Source organism: Cnephaeus nilssonii (genome assembly GCF_951640355.1).
Source record: "Cnephaeus nilssonii genome assembly, chromosome: 1".
Taxonomy (NCBI): Eukaryota; Metazoa; Chordata; class Mammalia; order Chiroptera; family Vespertilionidae; genus Cnephaeus; species Cnephaeus nilssonii.
The window spans coordinates 3,688,854-3,705,565 of NC_137072.1; the positions used below are offsets into that span (position 1 = coordinate 3,688,854).

The following is a 16,712-nucleotide window of genomic DNA, read 5'->3' on the forward strand; positions in this document are numbered from 1 at the left end:
TCTCTTGCCTTAGGATCTCTGTCTGTAGAGATGTTGCTATGACATATGTCTGCAATTTTGCTGCCTATGTAGGATTTTTATGGTTTCCTATCCTACGTTCAAGTCCTTTAGCCATTTTGAGTTTGTTTTTTGTGTATGGTGTAAGTTGGTGATCTAGTTTCATTTTTTGGCATGTATCTGACCAGATTTCCCAGCACCATTTATTAAATAGGCTGTTTTGACTCCATTGTATGCTCTTGCCTCCTTTGTCAAATATTAACTGAGTATAATGACTGGGGTCCATTTCTGGGTCCTCTGTTCTGTTCCATTGGTCTATGTGTCTGTTCTTGTGCCAGTACCAGGCAGTTTTGAGAACCGTGGTTTGGTAATATAGTTTAATGTCTGGTATTGTGATCCCTCCAACTTTGGTCTTCTTTCTCAGGATAGCTGTGGTTATTCGGGGTCTTTTTAAATTCCAGATGAATTTTTGGAGAGTTTGTTCTATGTCTGTGAAATATGCCATTTGTATTTTAATGGGGATTGCATTGAATCTATAGATTGCTTTGGGTAGTATGGACATTTCAATGATGTTGATTCTACCAATCCATGAACATGGTATGTTCTTGCATTTGTTTATGTCTTCCTCTATATCTTTTTTCAATGTCCTATAGTTTTCCGAGTACAGATCTTTTACATCCTTGGTTAAGTTTATTCCTAAGTACCTTAATTTTTTTGGTGCAATGGTAAATGAGATTTTTTTTTCATTTCTCTTTCTGTGAATTCATTATTGGTGTATAAAAAGGCCATAGATTTCTGGGCATTAATTTTGTATCCTGCTACATTAACAAATTCATTTATTAGGTCTAATAGTTTTTTGATGGAGTCTTTGGGGTTTTCTATGTATAGTATGTCATCTGCGAATAAGGACAGTTTTACTTCTTCTTTTCCAATTTGGATGCCTTTTATTTCTTCTTGTCTGATCGCTATTGCTAGTACATGTAATACTATGTTGAACAGGAGTGGTGAAGTGGGTATCCTTGTCTTGTTCCTGTTCATAGGGGAAATGAGTTTAGTTATTGCCCCTTGAGTATGATGTTGGCTGTAGGTCTGTCATATAGGGCTTTTATTATGTTGAGGTATGATCCCTCTATTCCCACTTTGCTGAGAGGTTTTATCAAGAAAACACGTTGGATTTTGTCAAATGCTTTTTCTGCATCAATTGATATGATTATGTGATTTTTGTCTCTTAGTTTGTTTATGTGATGTATCGCATTTATTGATTTGCAGATATTGTACCATCCCCAGTATAAATCCCAGATGGACATGGTGTATGATCTTTCTAATGTATTGCTGAATCCGATTTGCTAGAATTTTGTTGAGGGTTTTAGCATCTTGTTAATTAAGGATATTGGCCTGTAGTTTCTTTTTTTTTGTGGTGTCTTTATCTGGTTTTGGGATTAGGGTAATGCTGGCTTCATAGAAAGAGCTTGGAAGTGTGCCTTCCTCTTGAATTTTTTGGAATAGTCTGAGGATGATAGGTTTTAGTTCTTCTTTGAATGCTTGGTAGAATTCCCCTGTAAAGCCATCCGGACCAGGGCTTTTGTTTGCTGGAAGATTTTTGATAGCTGTTTCAATTTCTTTGGTAGTTATCGGCCTATTCAGGTTTTTTTATTCTTCTTGGTTGAGTTTTGGTAGCTTGTATTTTTCTAGGAATATGTTCATTTCATCTAGGTTGTCCATTTTGTTGGAAAAGAGTTGTCCATAGTATTTTTCATAATTGTTTCTATTTCTGTGGGATTGGTTGTTATTTCACCTCTTTCATTTCTGATTTTGTTTATTTGGGTCCTCTCTCTCTGCTTCTTGGTGAGCCTGGCTAGAAGTTCATCAATCTTGTTTATCCTTTCAAAGAACCAGCTCTTGGTTTTGTTGATTTTATGTATTTTTTTTTTGTTTCTATTTCATTTATTTCCGCTCTGATCTTTATTATTTCCTTCCTTCTGCTTATGCTGGGCTTTTCTTGTTTCTCTCTTTCTAACTCTTTGAGTTGTAGGGTTAGGTAATTTATTACCATTGTTTCTTGTTTTTTGCAGTAGGCTGGTACAGCTATGAACTTCCCTCTCAAGACTGCTGTCATTGTGTCCCATAGATTTTGGATTGTTGTGTTTTCATTGTTGTTTGTTGCCATGATGCTTTTTATTTCTTCTTTGATCTCTCTGGTAACCCAGTCATTGTTTAATAGCATGCTATTTAGTCTCCAGGTGTTTGATTTTTTTTATTGTAGTTGATTTCTAGTTTTATGCCATTGTGATCTGAAATGATACTTGATATGATTTCTATCTTCTTGAATAGTGAAGAAAGAGGAGAGAGAGGTGTGTATGGACTTACAGCAGGGGATCAGGAATCCTATATGATAATAGACAAATATGCAAATTGACCATACCTCCGACACATCCACAAGCCACACCCACAAGCCACGCCCACCATCCAATCAGAGCGAGTATGCAAATTAACCCAAACCAAGATGGCTACAGCCAAAGAGAGCAAGGTTTCCTAAGTAACAGAGGAAGCCAAGCTTTCCGCCTGCCCTGGCCAGGCCTAAGCCTCCACTCAAGCTACAAAGTTTCAATTATAGAAGGTAAACAAATTCAAACAAATGGCGGCAGAATGGAGCTTGAGAGAGCAGGCCAGGGTTGCCGCCGGCAACAGGAGAAGCAAACTTTCCGCACACCCTGGCCAGGCCCACCCGCTTAAGGCAACAAAGTTTCAATTATAACCCCAAAACAAACGGCTGCCGGCCTCGGAGCGAGCCCCAGGCTTGGCTCCGCTCCAGGCTACAAAGTTTCAATTGTAGAAGGAAAATAAATTCCAGATACCAGGGCCTCTGCTTGGGTTGCCAGGGGGCGTGGCCAGCCTGCAAACCACCACAGGCCCATCACTCAGGCCGCCCCACGCCCCAAGGGAACCCCCACCTGATCCGGGACACCCTTCAGGGCAAACCAGCTGGCCCCCACCCCTGTACCAGAGAGCAAGGTTTCCTAAGTAACAGAGGAAGCCAAGCTTTCCGCCTGCCTCTATCCTATCTAATAAAAGAGTAATCTGCAGATTGATCATCACTGCAATACACAATATTGCTGCCCCCATGTGATCAAAGATCCTGCCCGCATGTGGACACAAGATGGCCACCACAAGATGGCCAGCAGGAGAGGGCAGTTGAGAGGGACCAAGCCTGCAAGGGAGGGCAGTTGGAGGTGATCAACCCTGCAGGAGAGGGCAGTTAGGGGTGACCAGGCCGGCAGAGGAGGGAAGTTGGGGGCCAACAGGCTGGCAGCAGAGTGGTTAGGGCAGTGTTGGGCAACCTTTTGAGCTTGGTGTGTCAAACTTCGCCAAAAAACTGAGGAGCATAACTCGGGTAGTGTGTCACTTTGAGGAAAAAACATTATTTCGCAAATGTTTCATCCTCAGGAGCAGCAAATGTTTCATCCTCGGCATGCGGCCGCCTCAGCGGCCACGTGTCATCAGAAATGGCTACACGTGTCAGTGCTGACACGCGTGTCATAGGTTCGCCATCACTGGGTTAGGGGGTGATCAGGCTGGCAGGCAGAAGCGGTTAGGGGCAATCAGGAAGGAAGGCAGGCAAGCAGCTGGGAGCCAGCAGTCCTGGATTGTGAGAGGGATGTCCGACTGCCCTTGAGGGGTCCCATATTGGCGAGGGTACAGGCTGGGCTGAGGGACAACCCCCCTCCGTGCACGAATGTCGTGCACCGGGCCTCTAGTTAGATATATAAATATGGTGAATTTTTAACAGGGGGTAAAAAGATGGAATAGGGAAAATCTAAAGCAGGAATAGGGTAAGAAAAACACAACACCAAAAGGGAAAAAGTGAGGAAGAGAGTGTTGGCATAAAGGTAAAGTTGAGATAGAGTAAAATGATGCTAAAGGAAAAATTAAAATAAAATGTAGAACACTAATCCCAAAATAAAATAAAGCGAAAATAAAATGACACTTAAAAATAAGGTAAAATAGTAGTAGTAATAATACTGATTAAAGATAAAAGTATAATAATTAAAAAGGTAAAATCAAGTGAGGAAAAAAGATAAAGAATTTAGTTTCTTAAGTAAAAGATGAATAAATAAAAATGTGCAGTAGTGAAGGTCATTCACTTCTTCTACTGTTCTGTTTGGTTCACCTGTTTCCTGTCTGGTAATCAGGACAGTATTGAAGTTCCCTGTGTTCCACTGCTCCTCTGTGTTGTAAACCACAGTCCTGATTTTCCAGCAGGCAGTATTTCTTTGTTTCTTAGACTCCTTTATTTGTGTTTACACAAGAGTCAATTTGTGATTCAACCCCTGGGTGGCAGTGTTTCTGGATTGACCTCTGGGGCTATAAGTCCTCTCTAGCCAGTATTTAGATTTTGTTTTTCCTGTCACACTTAATACTGGTCTGTGAGTATGGACTGCCCCGAGCTGGTTCTCTGATCATTTCTCCCAGCTCTGATCCCCAGGTTCCAGAAAAACAACTTTCCCCTGCTGTCTGTGAGAGTGTCCCCAATTGGGTGATCCTATGTATTGGGCTTAGTAATCAAAAGCAAGGATTTAAAGAGAAAAAAAAAGAGCCAGAGTAAGTGTGCGAACTCGCGACTTTTACCCTCTGGCACTGCGGGCGGGTCTGTGCAGTCATTTTTCCCCTGGCTCTAAGCAGCGGGCACACTGTTAAAATTTTTAGGCTGACCTTTTGCGCCCAGTTCAGCTATGGGTTGCTTTTTATAGTACCCTTCTGTTAGCAGCCCTGCAGATACACTTTCACATTTGCGGATAACGCTAGCCCCAAAGGCCGTGGATTTTTTGGGGCACAGACTTCCCTGGAACCTCTAGCTCCTGTTGTGCGTGTTTCTCTCTCCAGCCTGGATCACAGACCTCACCTTTTCCTAGGCGAAATCTGACCTTTCTGTGAGAAGGTGCAGAGCTCATCTGAGTCTGCGTATTGGTGCTGCTTGGGGTCCATTGTTCCTGGGTTCACAGCTGTTCCCTGGGTGGTGGTGGTGTAGATTCCCAGGATTTTTAGGCTTCTGATAACAGCCACTCTCCCCTTCAAGATGGCGCGGTCTCCGAGTCAGAGCCGGTTGCTCCGGGAGGGATTTCAGCAGCAGTGGAGGCTGCCCGGTCAGGGGAACCCGGTCCGGCAATCCCCAACAGTCCCTTGGAGTATAGCTGTCCCTCAACTCACACATATACACTCCCCGTGCAACCACACACTCTTTAGTTCTCTCACTCACGCACTATCTTGCAGTCTGTCTTCCCGTCGGCAGCCATCTTCTCACACAGAATATACTTATTCTTAATGTAAGATGTAAGGTTGAATAGAGATAATAAGGAGAAATAAACTAAACAAAAATTCAAAACTTTGATACCTAGCTTCACAAAATAGCTAGATTAATACTTATATTAAATTCTTTTGTTCAGTAAATACTGATTTGGTGCCAATTAAGTATAAATTATTTCAGAACAAACTTTTAAAGAGCAAGTTATACTGATGTTCAACTGCTGACTAATCTATAAAATGTGAACTAGAAACAGATTGGTTGTTAAAGAGCCAATTTCAAACATCACTGAGAGCTGTATGGAGCACGTCCTACACATACTTAATAGGTGATTCCATCAGAGTTTCTAAAAGAATCTGAGCTTCTATTAAAGACAGTAGGGCTTTCAAAGGAAAGCCAAACCTAGGGAAACTGGATATATGCCAAATCAATTCAAATATTGAGTGTCTTAAGGAATTTATATATCTGATGTCTGTATTTCAGCCCAAATACTTACAGAGTAACTAAACTTAGAAACAAAAAAATAAACCTCTAATTTTAAGGATAAGCTATAACTCTGTTGCTAAGACGAAAAAAGAGTGAAATTCTGGCATCTTTATGATAATAGTTCAATTTCTGGGATAAAAGCCAAACGCTTTATGTAGCAAAAGAAAGGGATCTAGCTGGGACTCAAAAAAATATTAAAAAATCAACTTTTTTTCCACATTTCAGTTTGTCTTGGAGACCTATTATAGAAATAGAGAATCCAAAAATCATTCTAGTATAGGAATGATTTTAAAGAAGTACAGTGATTCAATAGATGTTTGATAACCTGGATTATACTCTATTAGTAGATTATTAAGATTCTAAAACAATGCATGTATTGTATGAGAAGAAGTTTGTTCCAAACTAAATTAAAAAAATGGTCCTAACTAATACAGACAGCAACTTATGTGGAATTAAAAAAGTAAATGTCAATGTGGGCTTTTAACCATATCATTTAAAACAATAGAACAGATAAAAGACTGTGTGTTTTTTGTGATTTTAAAATCACAGAGTTTTTGTCTAGAAGAGATGATCCATATTTTCATTCAAAGAATTTTGTTTTACAGAGAAACTGATTTTTCTAGGGTCATAGTTAATGTCCAATTGAACATTAGAAGCCCTGTCACCTGACTTCTATTGGCCAAGGGCTATTAGTTGTTAAATACCAAAGGGGGTAAAAGCCAGAACAGGCTAGGTTATGCTGTTATAACAACTTCACAGCTTACACTGGCTCACAATAAGAAAAGTTTATTTCTTGATCATGTAGAGAACACTACAACTGTCCTCCATAAATTGGCTAAGTACTCCTAGGTGTGATCTGATAGTATCTCCAACTCATCATATGCTTCCACAATGACCACAGAAGAAAGGCATGGAAAAATCACACGTAAGTTTTTAAATGCTTCTGACTGGAAATTATATACATTATTTCTGCTCACATCTCATGGGCCAAAGCAAATTGCATGACCACATCTAGCAAGAGGAAAGGAAGTATCCTCTTTCCCTATGTCAAACAAAGGAGGAGAACCAGAACACATTGGTAAGCATTAGTAACGGGGACCACATCATCAGAGTGAGAGAAAAACTCACTTCTGCTTCAGGTAGGCAATTCCACTTTTTGGAGAGAAAATTATAAATAAGTTCATATTAAGCCAACTAAATGTGGGTCTGAGGTGAAGACTTTAGGCATTGTGTCTGTTTCAGAATTATACAGCCTTAAAAATAAAAAGAAGAAAATCCTGTCTCCCAGAACTTTCTATACAATGGTCCTTGTTCTAGCCTCTCAAAATGTGTCTTTTCTCTTATTGGATAGTTGTGAAAATATCTGAAGACCTGCAGTATCATCCTTATGTCTACTTTTAGATTCTGATTTGATCAACCAATATATCAGGATCTCTAACTTCTCCAATTTCTATTATTCACGTGCTTTATCAGAATAAAATAAATATTGTCATTATCATCTAGTCATTAATCACAAATGTTAAATAGAATTGGCCCGAGGAAAAGCCTCATAGCCTACAAGTACAGATTTCTCTACAGGCTGGCATTAATCAATTAATTCATGTTCTATAGGTATACCTGAACCACAAATCCATTTAACCATGTTGTCATAGAATTTGTCCAAAGTGATCTCATAAAAGACTTGTCAAATACTTTGCTTAAGTACCAAAACACTATCTATCTATAGCACACTTCTGAAAGGGACTATTTATAATACCTAAAATAGAAAAATGACTTTGGTGTAAATTGTTTTTAGTGAACTAATGCTGCCTCCTAGTGATCAATTCCTTAAGTATTCACAACCCCTCTTTTAATAATCTAATGTAGTTTTCTTTCATAATCAACATCAAGTTTATTATTACAATTTGTGGAATTTACATTCTTCCCTTCTTTGGTAAAAAGACAGATTAGTTTACCTTACTTTCCGGCTACTCCATTATTCAACACTGCTTCTCAGAAATAACTTTCAGTGGTTTACCAATTCATTCACTATGTCTATTCAGTGTTCTAGATCAAGGATTGGTGAACTCTAGCCCACAGGCCGAATCTAATCTGCCACCTGCTTTTGTAAATGACGTTTTGCTGGAACACAGCCATGCTCATTTACTTATGAATTGTATATGCCTGCTCTCACACCACAATGACAGAGCTGAGTAGTTTGCAACAGAGCTTGTATAGCCCCAAAAGCCTAATTAGGTCCTTACAGATAATGTTTGTCAGCCCTGCTCTAGATGGGTCCGAATTCAAACTTATTTATTCACCTTTCCTAGGCCTCACTTTTACCTTATTAATATTTATTTCTATTCTTTACATACTAAAAGCCATTCTTGTTAACAAAGCAAAACAAGCATTGAAGCCAACAACTCATATTACCTCTTAGCACCACATTATCTCTAGCCATTCCTCTGGATCGGAGCCCTAGAAGCTCTCAACCCTGACTATCTCCCTGCTTCTCATCTCACCACCCAACCCATCCTCCCCAATTCATCCTCTGGGCTGCTACTCAGAGAGATCATCTTTTTCATAGGCAATTCCAATTTAACTATCTTAAACTCTTCAAGAGCTTCTTATTGTGATCATGACAAAAATCTAACCACTTTATTATGATATAAAATGCCTCTCATGGCCTAGTCCTTGCCTGTCAGATATCCTTTGCTCCTGCTAGTCTCCCCCATGTACTCACTGCTCAGCCATGTTGAACTGCTATCAGTTGCTATAGTCTCTCAGCACCCCTCTGCATTTTGCACACCTTCTCTCTCCCTGGAACAGTCTTCACAGATACTTCCTCCTTCTTTGCCACTCTTCAAAACTCGAGTATTTTCTCCTTTGGAACTTATCCTATTTCTCTGATAGGAGTACTTTGCTCTTTGATATGATTGCGCTGTGTGTGTGTGTGTGTGTGTGTGTGTGTGTGTGTACACACACATATCCATCAATCAATCTATCTTATCTAACTAGTCATTTTGAATTATAATCAGGCTGCATGACTGCCTCTGCACTGGATTGTAAGTTAATGGGAGGGCAGAAATTATAAGTCTGATCTTATCATATCTAGTATCTAATATAGACCCTAGTACAGAAACTTTTCAAGTCAAAGTGACTAAGACTGTCTCAGAAAGTTTTTCACAGTGCCTCTAAGTCAAAAGAAATGTGCTAAAGCTCTGTTTACTATAGCTAGGAAGCAACTTAACAAGTCTTCATGTTCTAGCAACTTAGTAGCCATTGGAAAACAATAATACATATAAACTGAAAGAAAAAATATATCACTCTTAAACAGCCACAATTATTTACCAATAGAACATGTGTACCTGTGGGGCACTAGACAACTTCTCTAACCCTGGAATTAGACTGGACACTGCCACCTTCATTTCCTGTTCCATACTACCAGTAATTTGACATGGCATTTGTTTTGATGACAATAACCACTGAAAAGTCAGCTTTGAAAAGATATGGTGCCAGAGAAATATAGTGTGATCTAATGTTGAAATGGTAAACTACCTTGAGCTGGAAGTTTTTCAGTAACTCATAGATACCAGATATCACTGTGTTTTCCTTAAAACTAAAAAGTGTTCCACAGTGTCCTGTGAGTTCACTACAGCATCTTTGGCACACAGTTTGGGAACCACAGCCCTTGTTCATAGAAGTTCATTAGATGTTTGTGTAATTCACCTCAGCTAGAATGTTTACATTATAAATTACATAAAATTCAAGCAAGGTATCATTTTTAAAGAGAAAAAATTATTATAGAACAGGTGTCAGCAAATTTTTCTAGTAAGATGGTAAATATTTTAGGCTTGTAGACCATATAGTTTCTTTAGCAACTACTCAATTTTACTATTGCAGCATCAAAGCAGACATAGATAGTATATAAATGTGTTACAGGCAGTTAGACACACCTGAGCAGAGCAAGGATGATGGGCCAGATACAGAAGGTCACCAGGGCAGAAAGCCTTAGATGCCTAACTGGGAAAAAAAGAACCTCACCTCCAGGATAACCTATCCTCCCCTAGCATATCACTAGTCCTTTAGGTTGGACCACCTGACCTTCCATAGTGTTGGTCTTGCAGTTCAGACTCCCTGACATTTCATATCGCTAACGATGTGGTTTAGTTCCCCTGTCCTTTAACTCCCTAAAGATAAGATCTAGGCCTCAGTTATATTTTAGCTCCAAGCCCAGAAAAGCAGCAAAAGCAGATAAGTGATGCCCTCGCTGCCTCAAGAGCAGATGCATTGAATAATGACCCCCTGCTGCGGCACCAACTAATCAGTGAAGACCACCACCCTGAAAGAGCACATTTATAAACTAATGACTATTCTATTGAGACCCTCCCCTGAGATCTCCCCTAAGATATCCACCTGCAAGAGAGAGATAAATATGTTCAGGATGAAGGACCCAAATGCAAGCTCTCATCCAGGGGAGCATGCCCATGCCATTCCCTTACCCTTTCTTCCCTCTAGGACTCCAGGAGACTTGCAACCAGGGGAGCTGTAGGAAGCGGTTATAGGGTTAAGCCTCGGACTGACCTGCTGGCAAAGTCACAAGCAAGTCCCAAGCTTGGAGGGCACAGTCCTCTAAGCATAATTAAGCTTGATCCTGTAACTGCTCCCTAGATCTTTCCTGGGTAGCAAGTGGGCTGTGGGAGGGGCAGCAAGTGCTGCCAAAACAAGTCAAACTTACAAGAACATTGTCAATTGCCTTGTTTGTCCCTGATTATAAATAAAGCCTCAGCTTTGCAATCTGGATCTGTTCTGTGGCCTCAGCCAGGCACAGAAAGATCCACCCAGGCTCTCAGCTTCATGAATCTATTTCTGTGTCTTGTTTTCTTTACTTCTAATATTTCTCAATCCCTGGCCGCCTCCATTTAGAACCAGTTTGTTCATCTCTCTTTCCGCGCGGGACGCGGAAAAGGGAGATGCCCGCCATGTCTGGCCCCCGCCGCATCAGGCCCCCGCAGGGAGCAATGGGCAGCAGTGGCTGGTCCCGGGCTAATCCCTTGAACCTGTCTCTAAAGCTGCCTTTTCTCTGACTTCTCAGTGAACCAAAGCAGCCCAGCCTAGTCTCCCTGTTACGTCTGCGATGCCCTTTCTTGTTTCACTGTCTTAAGTATGTTTTCACTGTGGCCAATAAATTCTTACTTACTTTGCTTTGCCTCTTCTCTTGATTGAAATATTTTTTTCAAGAAGACAAGAACCGTGGTCTCATTGTCTCACCAGGAACAAATGAATGAACATGACTGTGTTCCAATCTAACTTTAGGCATTGTATGCTAATCCTGTTACTGCAAGTCTTTAAAAGGTATATTCTTTCCACACTAAAGTTACTATAAAATTATAAACAAAAAGTGAACTAAACTAAATAACATGGTCCATCCCAATATAAATATATTGAAATTTTTATGAGGAATTGGATTACAAAAAAAAAAAAAAAAGCAGTAACTTCACATGGAGAAGCCTGGCAGACATCATCTTAATTAAAGTGAACAATATCAGTAAAGGGATAAATAAAAATTACACATCACTTGACAGGATGCAAAGAGAAGAATGCAAATTCACTTGTGATATTTATTCCAAAGGTTTGTAGCTAAAAATTAATCACGAGGAAACATGAAAAAAACAAAAAACCCAACACCTGAATTGAGGGTCATTCTACAAAATAACTGATCTGTAATCTTCATAAATACCAAAGTCATGAAATAAAATAATAAAATAAAATAAAATAAAATAAAATAAAATAAAATAAAGGAACTGTGCCTGAAAAAGAGACATGACAATAAAATCTATATGTAATGTGAAGGGACCAAATTCTGCCACCCTGAAGCTGCTTTCCGGTGTACTGATTTTAAGGTGTTTATTACGAAACAAAAGACTCAGAAAGAACCTTTGACCCTCCCCCTTTCCTATTCAAGAGATTCAGATAGAGAAACCTGTTTCAGGAAGGAGATCTCTTAGCCTAATTTGAAGTGAGTATGGTCAATAAGAGGGCTTCAGGCAGGTGGGTGCTCCCTGTGTCCCACTGTTTCTGAGTAAACTGGCTAGGGTTTTTCTGCAAAGTGTGTTCCCTCTTCCTCAACTACCTATAAATCATCCATTCTTATTTCTGAAATCTAATTCCCCGTTTCCTCCCACCCCCTTCTCCTTTGTCCAAAAATGTTTTATATATCCAATGTTGCCTCACTGTCTTTGGAATTTTCATGTAATTCTCATGCCTATGTAAATTCCCCATGCACATATATTAAACTTTCATATCCTCCTATTGATCTGTATCTGTTTGGTTATTGGACCAGCCAGAAGAAGGAAAAACATTAATATTTTTTTAAGCCCCCACAAATGAATAATTCCAAACTGGATCATTTTGCTAGACAGAATATTGTTGATACTAGAGGTCAGGTGCACGAAATTCATGCAAGGGGGGGGGGTCCCCTCAGCCCAGTCATTTGGTCCCCTCAGCCTCTCCAATCTGGGACCCCTCATCACTCTCACAATCCGGGACCACTGGCTCCTAACTGCTCACCTTCCTGCCTGCCTGATCGCCCCTAACTACCCCCCTGCCAGCCTGGTCACCCCTAACTCCTCCCCCCCCACCAGCCTGGTTGCCCCTCACTGCCCCCCTCTGCTGGCCTGGTCACCCCCAACTGCCCCCCCTGCCAGCCTGGTCACCCCTAACTCCCTCCCCCCCGCCAGCCTGCTTGCCCCTCACTGCCCCCCTCTGCTGGCCTGGTCGCCCCTCATTGCCCCCCCTTGCCGGCCTGGTCGCCCCCAACTGCCCCCACCCCTCCCGCCGGCCTGGTTGCCCCACGCAGCCTGCTGTTCAGTCGTTTGGTCATCCCTCACTAACCCCCCTGCCGGCCTGGTCGCCCCATGCAGCCTGTTTGGTCATCCGTTCGGTTGTTTCAGTGGTGACGGTCGCTTAGGCTTTTATATATAGATTGGTAAAATTGAAAGTGGTGTGACAATTTGACACTAGTAATTATTCCATATTCTTTTCCTGATTTCATTGGTTATATTGTGTTTACACAGGAGAATGTCTTTGCTTATATGATATGCACACTAAAGTGTCCAGGGTTGTTGAGGAATCAAGTCAGCAACTTACTCTCAAATGGTTCTGTTACAGTAGGCACCTAGTAAGATATTAACAAAAGAGAAGGGATCCAGACATCTAATTAAGTTGGTTTAACTAGGAGTCTTTGGCTTCCAGACACAGAGGATAGCCGAATTGCCCTGCCAAGGGGATTAACATCCCTTCTTCCCCCCTCTGAGTAGGGAGGAAGAACCAGCTTTCCAATCTTCCCAGGGAATTACCAGCCCCTTCCCACAGATTAAACCAGGGGAAGGGGTAAAACAGAGAGGGGGAAATTCCTCTGCTGAGGCATGCACAGAAGCCAGATGATGAGGCAAAACTATGAGGCATGCGCAGTAGGAGCCAAAATGGCCACTCTAAAGGAGAGGAGTCTAGCCTGGGAAAAGGACAAGATAGGATAAGGGTATGGAACCCCGGAAGATTAAGGAAAAGGATTGGATAGGGAGAGGGCCCAGCACAAGCCAGAGGAGAATTAGGAACAAATTGGAGCATTTGAAAGAAAGCCTGCTCTCTCCCAAGCCCAAGAAAATATAACCAAAGCCGAACAAAGGCTCAAGGTGCACACTGTCTCACTGGTGCTAGACTATTAGAGCCTTGAATGCCAGGGTAATGGAACATCAGGTCTGGGTCCTGGCCCTTCTCCTGAGTGATCACAAGTGCAGATGTGTGGCTCCACAGGTTAGACTTCTTCCACAGTGAGATGAAGCTGACACACCTGGTCATGAATGAGGCAGTACAGCAGCTTCTGCAGGGGCATCTATGTCGTGCATGCCTTTCCAATAAATCTTGCCACTATACCTCAACTCCTCCTATGCATGAGCCCCAAAATGCTTTTTCTGCAACTTTGCAAGGACCCATTTCCAGACTGGCCTGGCAGACCTGCCTTGGTCCTGGTCCATGTCTGACAACAGTATAAGAAAAAAAAAGTTATTTGTACTATATGTACAACTTCTCTGTAACTTTGAGATTATTTCCATGTAAGAGTTTTTTAAATTTCTAAAATAAACAGTGGAAGAGCAGATGTGAAGTACTGCTGCTCTGTATTTAGCAGAACAGCTGGCCCTGCTCCCACCCCAGGTGATTTTCCCTCATTTCCTCACCAGGCAAACATACTCTATGGACTGTACAAGAACAGTGACTATGTACAGTTTTATTCTCCTTTATTTAAGGCATAGAAGTGGGTAAATATCACTGAACCAGCAAATCTTTATTGAACATTATTACATTTTCTGCACTGAGTGAGATAGAGAAGAAAATAAACATGTTTCTCTTTCTTCCAGAACTTCTTGGAGCCCCAAATATGCTAATGTACATTGTATACCAATAAACAAGATATCATATGCAGCATTTCACTCAGATGAGAAACCATATCAAAACCTCTAAGTAGAATAGGTAGAGTGGAGTAGAATGAATAAGAAAATAAATAATTACCTTGAGAGGTATAGCATCAAAAACAATTCCATATGATACCTCGTAGTAGCTTCACCTGTTCCAAGGTTTGTTCAATACTTTATTTTACCTTACTAACAACTAACAACATAATACAATTATGATCCCCATTTTACTTTGAGAAAATGAGGTATAGAAAGGTTAAGGAACCTGCTGAAGGCATACAACTAGAAAATAGTCACAAACACAAGGTTTCCTAGATTTTCTCCTAAGTTTTCTTCTAGAAGTTTTCTAGTCTTGTATTTTATATTTAGGTCTATAATAAATTTTCAGTTAATTTTGTGAAAGGTATAATGTCTATGTCTAGATTCACTTTTTTACCTCAGAGCTTATCTTTATCAGTTGGCTCCTATGTCCCTTAAATAGTTTGGCTCCAGGACCCACTTTCTTAACCATTATGTTCTTAACCATTACCGATGGAATTCTTACCCATTACAAAGTAAATTATTAGTTACATATTAAGCAAAAATGAAAAACAAGCATAATAATTAATTTAAATATAAGGCTAGGAATTTAAAAAGCCCTATTCAATGACATTGGAAATACGGGAAAAGTGGTAAAAATATCTATAATTACAATTTTGAAGTATACCATAATTACATTTATGATAATCCCTAGTTTATTAGAATTAAGAAGCATCCCCAATTCCCTCATGCACACTAAGGAGAACAGACTGGTAAGCGCTGGGAGGAGCTCTCACCGTGACTCTCCTTGTGTCCAGCTGGCGCAGCTGCAGCATGTTCTGAAGAACAGTGTGCTTGTACCATGGCTCCTGAGCTATGGGGTTGCCATCAAAAGTGATGTCTGAGAGAGAAGGAGAGTCAGCAAGGCAGCAAACACTCTCAAAACTGTAGAGACAGAAAACACTGTTATTGTGACCTTCAAAACTTTGATTTGTTTAATAGAACAGTTTTAAATTTACAGAAAAATTGAGAGTATAGTGCACAGTTCCCACATACTCTCCACCCAGTTTTCCCTATTATTAACATCTTATATTAGTACCAGAGGCCCAGTGCACAAAATTCGTGCACGGGGCGGGGGGGTGTCCCTCAGCCCAGCCTGCACCCTCTCCAATCTGAGACCCCTTGGGGGATGTCTGACATAGGGATCGGGCCTAAACCGGCAGCCGGACATCTCTCTCACAATCCGGGATTGCTGGCTCCTAACCGCTCGCCTGCCTGCCTGCCTGCCTGATCGCCCCTAACTGCTTCTGCCTGCCAGCCTGATCACGCTCTAAACACTCCTCTGCCAGCCTGATCGACGCCTAACTGCTCCCCTGCCGGTCCAATTGCCCCCAACTGCCCTCCTCTGCCAGCCCGGTCACCCCTAACTGCCCTCCCCTGCTGGCCCAGTCACCCCTAACTGCTCTCCCCTGCTGGCCTGAGCACCCACAACTGCCCTTCCCTGCCAGCCATCTTGTGGTGGCCATCTTGTGATGACATGGGGGTGGCCATCTTGTGTGTGAGGGTGTGAGGGTCAATTTGCATATTACCTCTTTATTATATAGGATAGTATACTTTTAAAATAATTAATGCACTAATCCTATATAATAAAAGGCTAATATGCAAATTTTCCCCACACGTTGGAGTTTGACCAACCAGGAGTTAGACCTGCACTGACCACCACGGAGCGGCATGGAACACGGTGGGCATCAGCAACATGGTGCTGGCAGGGGGCAGCAGTGGAGGTGCTGCCGGCCCCGATGGGCCCCGATGGAGTGGGACTGCAGCAGGATGGTGGAGCAGGTGAGCGGGCAGCACCAGGCCAAAGCAGGTGCGAAGGGCGGCCCTGGTTGGCAGTGGCAGCAGGCAGCCAGGGGAAGGGAGGCCCCACCTGACAGCGGCAGCCACTAGGGTCCCTACCTGTGCATGCATTTCGTGCACTGGGCCTCTAGTATTAATATATTCTTATTAACTCAAGTCCATATTTTATCCAGATTTCCTAAGCTTTTTCTTACTGTCCTTATTCTGTTTCAGGACCCCATCCAGAATGTCATGTTACATTTAGTTGTCATGTCAACTTAGGCTCCTTTTAGCTGGGACAATTTCTTAGAATTTCCTTCTTTTTTGACAATCTTGACATTTTGCAGCATACTTATCAGTTATTTTGTAGGATGCCCCTGTATTGGATTTATGTGATGCTTTTCTAGTGATTAGACAAGGGTTGAGGTACATACTATTAAGTAACATGACATCACTGTTAAAGTTGACCTTGATGACCTGGCAGAGGTAGTGTTTTTCAGGTTTCTGCAATGTGAATTTACTCTTCTCTCCCCTGAATTCATTGGAAGAAAGTCATTATCAGCAGCCCATAGTTAGGGATAGGAAGTTCAGTTTCCCCTCCTTGAGGGCCAACTATCTACATA

General features: G+C 41.5%; 1 protein-coding gene across 5 annotated transcripts in view; it reads right to left on the reverse strand.

Annotated features, from left to right (window-relative positions):
* Window positions 1-16,712, reverse strand: part of LRRC49 (leucine rich repeat containing 49) — a 226,464-nt gene that overhangs the window by 92,169 nt on the left and 117,583 nt on the right. For all 5 annotated transcript variants that reach the window (XR_013813530.1, XM_079771304.1, XM_079771303.1 and 2 more), the window contains one exon: window positions 15,048-15,195. Coding sequence is in view for 4 of the 5 variants with exons in the window: in XM_079771304.1 (XP_079627430.1) it covers window positions 15,048-15,195 (148 nt within the window). In the remaining variant the exon portion in view is untranslated. The remainder of the gene's footprint in view (window positions 1-15,047; window positions 15,196-16,712) is intronic.